This window comes from Maylandia zebra, linkage group LG2, assembly GCF_041146795.1.
Source record: "Maylandia zebra isolate NMK-2024a linkage group LG2, Mzebra_GT3a, whole genome shotgun sequence".
NCBI classification, from domain to species: domain Eukaryota; kingdom Metazoa; phylum Chordata; class Actinopteri; order Cichliformes; family Cichlidae; genus Maylandia; species Maylandia zebra.
The window spans coordinates 16,041,461-16,049,457 of record NC_135168.1 but is presented as its reverse complement, the minus strand read 5'-3'; the positions used below and the strand labels follow the sequence as shown (position 1 = coordinate 16,049,457).

The following is a 7,997-nucleotide window of genomic DNA, read 5'->3' as shown; positions in this document are numbered from 1 at the left end:
CGGACAGCCGCTCCCCGCCTCCACATCCACAGCCGCTGCTAGACGGAGACGTGACGTGACGGCAGGAAATAAAAGCTCTCTTTCACGGGATAGACGCAAACGCATCACTACTTATGGCTGGGACTGAGTGGTATTTAGCAGCAGATGGATGAAAATAGAGAGCGCTTTATTAGAAATTATGAATCCAATAAGATACTCAAGCTTCTATTTCTATGTATTATGTAGTAATAGACTGTGTGGTAACCATGTGCCGTAGTATGACCTAGACTATTTTAGATGTGAGATAAAAAGCTGATTTTTTGTATATGTGAAAATGTGACTCATTAAATCAGTGACAAAGAAGATAAAACAATATAGTCTGTGTTTCTATCATCCAGATAAAAATGATGACTGCTTTAATTGCATAATGCAGAAGTCTCAAACATATTTTAGTTTGTAGGACACAGAGCAATCTGATCTCACGTATTTTGGTGTAAAGAATCACAAACTCATTCTGAAGATGTTCATATTTCATAAACATTTACATTCCCTGCTTCCACATCCTCAGCTGCTGCTAATGTACACAACAGACGCCATACAGCCTTATATATTTTGAGTAAAATTTTCATTATTTCCACATTAAGGCAGCCCACTGTCGATGCAAAAAGTATCACCACAATGAAATGCATTGGCACAGCTTCTTGGCTTAACCATCTTTGGTGTGATATAGCAGACCACTGGTGATGTCAAGACGTCAGAGTTGAATGTAATTCAGAACTCTGGCTCAGTGTTGACAGAAAATCTTATGACTTTTGGTCTCAGTGTCCCCGTGCAATGAAAGGGCCTTTTTTGTGCGTGTGTGCGCCTGTGTGTGTGTCTTCAACAACTGTACTGTACTGCGAAACATCTTGAGCCACCCCTCATCTCTTTATATTTTTGGGGAAAATGGGAAATTGATGCAGCAATTTATTGAAACATGTGCAATCACACATGGAAATACAGCACAGAAGGCAAAAACAGAGTTTGTGCAAATTTAACAAGCTCGAAAGTAAATATTTGGTATGACCACTTTTATTCTTCAACACAACCTATACTCTGTTAGGAAGGCTCCCTTGTAATTTCTTTCATTTGTCTTTGGGAATAGTTTTCCAAGCTTCTTGAAGGACATTAAAAGCACTACTTATGATGTTGGCTGCCTTTTTTGGGGAAGGGGGTTCCATGCAGGTATGCTTTTACCGCACTAGCAGTATGTTTGGAATCTATGGATATGTTTGTGATAGGCTGTTAGTAATAAAGTGTGGTTCTGGTTCATCCTTCAAGTGAGGTGCATTTTCTTTGTGACACAAATGTTTCATAGGTCAGTGTTAAGTGGTTGAACAGAATAAATAAATACATAGATACATTAATCTTATGAAAATCCTCGGGTACAAGGACTAGACTGAAAATGACTGATAAGATGGTCAATGTCACAAAAAACTTTGGAAGACCTTGAAAACTATGGAGAACTATTACTTAAGACCACTTTAATAATTGCAAGTCTGACTCTTTGGAAGCAAAGTGTTAAAAAAATGGTTTCACGGCTCAAGACTTTTGCACAGTACTGTATGTATTTACACTTAGATCCACCACTGAACTACAAAAATGCTTTGTTTTTATACATGTCTTAGATTGTCACACAGTTTTCATTGGAAGATGGGGAAGGGAACTTAGAAAAATGGAAACTTGAACATCTGCGAGTTCATATTGGCTAAACTGTGTCTCCTAATGGGAGTGTGATGCACTATAAAGTTACTAAAAGCCCCAGAACAACTATTTAATGGACTTCTGGTTCTCAAATGTTGTTATATCTAAATTCAACAATTTGGATTTGCCTGCTACATCTGTGCTGTCAGCTTGTTTGTTAAAACACATTTAAGATTTATGGCAGGATGAAATGTCTTTTTCCTTTTGCTGTGGAGTAATTGCTGTTTATATCCAGATTGAACACCTGAAAAAATAAATGAAACGGAGAATGGGTATATTAATGAATGCAGATCTTAAATCATAACCATTGACTGTGACAGAGTCACCATTAATTTTTAAATTCAGTCAAAAAGCTATTGTACGTAAAGTCATTTTATGGATCATATATAAGACTTTTTACATGTTTTTTGTTGAGCTTTCCGCTGGTTGTAAATAAATATTAATCTAAAAATGTCTGATGGTACGGCCTTTTGTATATGTCTGTGAAAGAAAAATGCTTAGCGTGACTATAATATCCTCAACATCTAAAATCTAAGAATTTTCATTCCAAACACAAGTACTGTAAAGTATGTTTAGGCGGGTTACTGTACCTGCCAGTCACTTTAAGGATTTTATTTTTTTAAAGAATTTAATGAAAAGCAGAAAAAACTGAACACTGACAGTATAATGGCAGGGTGTTATTAAATGTTAAGGATTAAAACAATGAATAGTTGAGCCATAGTTTCCACGTTTAATTTTTATTTATTGAAATGGTTCATGTAAAGTTGTTGTTGACTATTGCAAAGAAATCTGTCTTTAAAAATAGGTTTTTGCCAGAGGTTTCTTCCTGTTAAAAGGGAGTTTTTTTCTTCCCACTGTCGCCAGAGTGCTTGCTCATAGGGGGTCAAATGATTGTTAGGTTCTCTTTGTAAGTATTATTGTAGGGCCTACCTTACAATATAAAGTCCCTTGAGGTGGTTGTGATTTGGCGCTATGTAAATAAAATTGAATTGAACTGAATTGAATAGGTCACAAAATAACTGATAATCTGGTGGATGATAAAGAGCGCTTCCTATTTACCTTTCATGTCTGCACAGATTTGAATGTTTTTCTAAGAAAAAACCCACATACATTAAGAGGGAAGGTAACAGTAAGTTTGATTTTTTTTGTTGTTGTTGTTGTTCTTTAAATAGAAAAAAAGAAAAATCCACTGAGCTGATTTTCCCCACAGTTTTGAGCCATATCTCATGCATCATTGTGTCAAACAACTTGTGCGGTCTCCCCAAAGATGATCCCCGTGGTATGATCTTGATTGACAAGGCATTCCATTTGCATACACAAATTAATCAGTACCATATGCATAGAGATTAATGATTTATGTCACAGGGCAAAGCTCTGGTGTTACAATAAAGAGGCAGCCATTCAAGCACAAGGATTCTTCTGTGTTGTTTAGAAAAATGTTCGCTAGCCAGCTGGCTATGAGCCACGAGTGTGATGGACAATCCTATGCCATTCCAGAAATATGTCAGGCTGGATTGAAACAATCTACTGTGGTATAATACAACCTGGCATGAAAACCACATTTCTGCTACCACTGCAGCCCTGAAGAGTTATATGTGTTGTCACATCAAAAAGGAGTTTTTGACAGATCAAGAGACAAAGAAGTGTTACTACTAAGCAGCTTTATTTGTTTATTTATTTACTGTGTGCTGCTTAGTAACATGTTTGTTTTCATCTCAGAAGGATGGATCATTCTTTAACTAAACCCAGAGTAGCTTTGCTGACAGCACTTTAATTCAATGATGATGTAAATTTTTTGGAAGACGAACGGGTACATGTCATAGGAGCTGAGATAAGAGCAGTGAAAATGAATAAAAACTTCATGTAAATCATGAAGGATGGAGATAAAACAATATTTATTGCAAAATACAATACATCAGTTTCTGAAGAACATGTGATCTTTCTATTAAGGTGACTGCTGTCAAAATTACAGCTACAGACATTTTCCTATTTTACTATGTACAAGTAAAATATATTTCAAACTATATGAAGGTCTGCAACATGTTCATTAGTACATTCAAAAGGTAGTACACTGACACATACGAGGATTAGTATCTTCCAACTTCCAGTTCCTGGTTTATTGATTAAAGTCTTTTCTCTCTGCATGTCTGGCCTGTACACATATATGATCTTGTCAGTATCTATTTTACATTCAAGCAGCATGCTCATACGTCAGTAAAACAATAGATAAGGAGAGAAAATTCATCATTACACTGTCCTGGATTCCAGTTCAGTAATGTATTGATGAACTTTGGCAGTGTAATATGAGATCCTTGGATCATTAAATAAGCAGAATGCTATCATGGAAACTGAGTCTTCCTTGTCAGCAGTGCTACAGTATCCAAAATTATGATGGAGGCATCGAGCCAGAAATCTGTTAAGAAGGAGAGTTCCTTTCAAATATGTTTGGATCACTTTCCTGAATAAGGATTGTGTAAGAGGGGAAATCCTGAAGGACAAAAAGCTCTTTCCAAACTGAAATGTCTAACATAACTAAACGGTTACAGTGAATCAAGATTTTTAATTTTTAATTTTTTTAGCGATTCTGTTTTAGTTGATTCCAGCAAGATTAACAGCAAGATTATTTTTTTTTAGGTTTTCAATGCATGTGTTCTCAAAGTAAAAATCTCGTAGATATCCAGCCAGGTGTTCATCCCAGCTGCACTACCACACTGCAGACATTCATTCTTTCTCATTTTCAGGGCATCAAGCAGCAATAACAAATGTAGTCAGACAGCATTATTAAACTTATAATTGGATTTAAACTGAATTATATTCAGGTTTTGCTGTGGAGTGAACTCAGCTAAGCGATTATATTGGACAGCAGTGTATTTGATTTTGTGTAATTTATGCACAACTGAAGCCAAACTGAAGTCATGCACTTCAATACTTTTTGAATGAATGAATATACTGTATGTACAATATTACTGATGATCAGTTTACCACTTAAGCATATATTTATTTCTACTACAGCACGCTTTAGAAGAAGCAACATTGTGTCCCTGAACACCTGAACATGATAAGCACATCTGATTCGTTTTAACCTGGAAATATCTTGAATCATCAGATAAAATATGCTTCCCCTGGTGGAATAAAAATAAACAAATTCCACACCCCTTGCAGTATCTTTAGGAATTTCAAGGGGCAAACATTGCCTGTAGCTCTGAGGGGCACCACCAGGGGGCTCTGGTCTCAAAGCCAAGTACAGCCAGGGGCAATTATTGAAACTTTTCACTTATCAACATGAGACCTTAATGTCCATAAAACACCAGAATGTCTCTGATATAAAAGTTTGACTGCGTGCTGAAGGTCAGTATGCCTTTTAGAGGATGAATATGATGATATAACAGCTGATCAGGTACAGAGATAGATATATGTTTGTTATGTATGGGTGAGTAAATAAAATGATTTACTGGACTACACAGATAAAGTTCATGCTGCTGCAACAACTGGTTTTACAGTATAAATTAAGTAATTTAACATTTTCATTCACTTGTGTTTCTCTTCACCACAAAGGTGTTTTTAAAAAAAAAACAAAAAAACAAAAAAAAAAACCTATGACAGATGTGTTTTCTAATGGTGACTGATGTTTGAGGGCATTTGTTTGCTTGACAGAATGCATCTCATAACAGCAAGCAAGTCTAAGGGGATTTAAGCAGTATACGATGAGTGTGAATTCTCCATTGTATACATTTCCACTTGCACTCTGCTCAGTGGACACAGAGCTCTCCTAGCTGGCTTGTCTCTGCATGTTTGGCGTGACCCAAATAGCCTAACTTGTTTCTAATTTCCTCTGTTTATTATATTTCTTTGTATCAAAGACTTTGCGTTTCACAAGACCACCATGGAAGCGGCAATCAAATGTGGACAACAAGACAAAATACCCAGCTTTTACAGACAAAACCTCATGGGGTGAATGAGTGTGTGTGTTTTTGTGAAAGAGAGAGGGATTCCACGATGTGAAGTGCTGACATCTGCTGCAGGCGCTCGCAGGGCTGGAATGTGATACCCTCCTTTACACAAAGGGCCTTGGCCCTTCCAACAGGCACATGAAGACCTCTATATGCCCCTCTCCACAGGGGCAACACAAGTATGAAATGACTGCATCAATGTCCCACGCCTTCTTTCCTGAGCCATTAACTTGGATTAAAACCACAAAAGCTTCCCTTCTTACCTTGATGCTGGAGAGATGGTTGCTCTATATTCTCTTTAAGTTGGTAGTTTCTAAGCTATGTGAGGCTGGGGGTAAATTGCTGCAGCATTGCATCATGCGTCTGGCTCAATGGGTTCAATATGTCTCCAGCTCCCCTTTGATTGTTGTGTCTGTGCTGCAGCAGACTTACCATACAGCGGGGGATACACTGTTGCATTTTGCCAACAATAGGATGGGAGGAACCACATAAAACACAGTTGATGAGGTACAACATTGTGCTGGGGAGAAAGGAAATTGGGAACAGGAGGGAGTATTGTTTCAAGCGGTGTCTCTGCTTTGATATGACAAATTGAGAACCTTAAACATTTCCTTCCACAGAAACATTCCAGGGGAGCACAAAACTGCATGTTAAAAAGTTTTCTTTTGGGGCGCATTTATCTTTCATTCAGTGAATCAAGGTTTTAAACAATTACTCAGTGGTTAAACAATGTTACTTAGGAATGTTATATGGAAGGTTTTAGTCTGAATCATGGGACTCCTGATGTGAATATATACTGTGAACTGCACTGTATATATTATACATTGGATGGATCATGATTTAATGGGATAAAAATGCAATCGGGCCATGGTGTTGTAGTCCAGTAAAATAAGCAGAGAAACAGATAAAGGACTAGTAAGACAGTGGGTACAACTGGTGTACACACAGCAGAAAGTGAAATGTGTCCCTTAAAAAAAATCCAGAAATAGCCTAAAATGTCTCCTTCACATTTTTGTATCTCTACTCTTATATCTTTATATTTACAATATATCGTTTAATCTGGTGTTATAGTGTTTTAAGTTATTCTGTAGTTTTAAAGATATATTTCCAAAAGTATTACCGCTTATGTAAACCTTATCCTTAACAACAGACTGTGTGATCTCGGGAGGCTGAAACTTTTGGCTAGAAATTATTTGAAAAGTGCGCAACCATCAAACAAACAAAACAAAAACAAAACAAAAAACGGACCCGTAAGGGAGTGAAACACCTCGTTAAACCAGGCAGCAACTGAATAGTTAACATCCTGGGAGTTTCCTCCGCTGAGAAGTACTTTATGTATAGCACCTGTTGTGCGTCAGTTGCCAGTCTCCAAAAAGCCAACCCCGGGCGCGCAGCGATATTTTATCTCAGGCTCCAAGTTATGACTCTAGACCGCGCCAGAAAACAGAAAACGTCTCGGTGTTGCGAATGGTTTCAAAGTACAGGCTGTATCAAGTTGCTTCACTCTCTCGCTGTCTCTGTGTGTGAGCCTTTGCTGTAATGCGTAAAGATCTGCAGGGATTTATCAGACGGAGTGAAGAACGCACCGTGGACGCGCGCTTTCCCCAAAATGCGACTGTGTCTTTCTAATGTTCTCGTCGCGTAGATTATATGCGTGCATAAGGGTGTTTTTTATAACTAATACCGGGATTATAGCAACATAAAACTAAACTTTGCTCAACTTCCCATTGAACCAACAGGTGCGCATTTGCTCTGCGCAGCAGCGGCAGGTTCGGAACCTCCGCAGAGGAGTCGTTCTAACTTCTCAAGTTAAAATTTTGTTCCCGAACTTTCCTCCGAAGGACTGATGCTTAAAATTAAGTGGATTTTACTCTGCGCTTATCCTCTCCAAATGTGTCCGAAACAGCACTGGTGCCCTGTAAACGACGCATGTGTGTGGTGATACAAACCGTCCCGTCTACAGCGCTTTGTGATCGCCGGCTACCACTCATCCAAATGATCCTTCCATTAATATTCCTTCTTGCATCGCTTCTCCAACAATATGGCTCGGAAGCTGAATCAAGTCATGTCAGCAAATTTCCCCTACCAAGCGTAAAGGAGCAAAACGGTGAGTTTCGATGCATTCTAGTTCATTCTTAAAAGTTCAAACTTTTGAATGATTGCTCACACAACCTAGATGCTCATTCTTACTGGGCTTAAAGACATTCCTTTCAAAAAGTACATCTTTTGAATGAATAGAAGCATTTTATTTAGTTCAACCAGTATTATCCAGGATAGGAAGTGCAGTATTACCCTTTACCTTTAAAGCGTACCCCGTATGCTTAA

At 37.9% G+C, this 7,997-nt stretch overlaps 1 protein-coding gene across 1 annotated transcript in view; it reads left to right on the top strand.

Moving 5' to 3' along the window:
- Positions 1-7,044: 7,044 nt before the first annotated feature.
- pdgfc (platelet derived growth factor c) overlaps positions 7,045-7,997 on the top strand; it is a 47,336-nt gene continuing 46,383 nt past the window's right edge. The window contains exon 1 of the mRNA XM_004553629.5: positions 7,045-7,779. Coding sequence (XP_004553686.1) covers positions 7,602-7,779 — 178 coding nt within the window. The 5' untranslated portion in view covers positions 7,045-7,601. The remainder of the gene's footprint in view (positions 7,780-7,997) is intronic.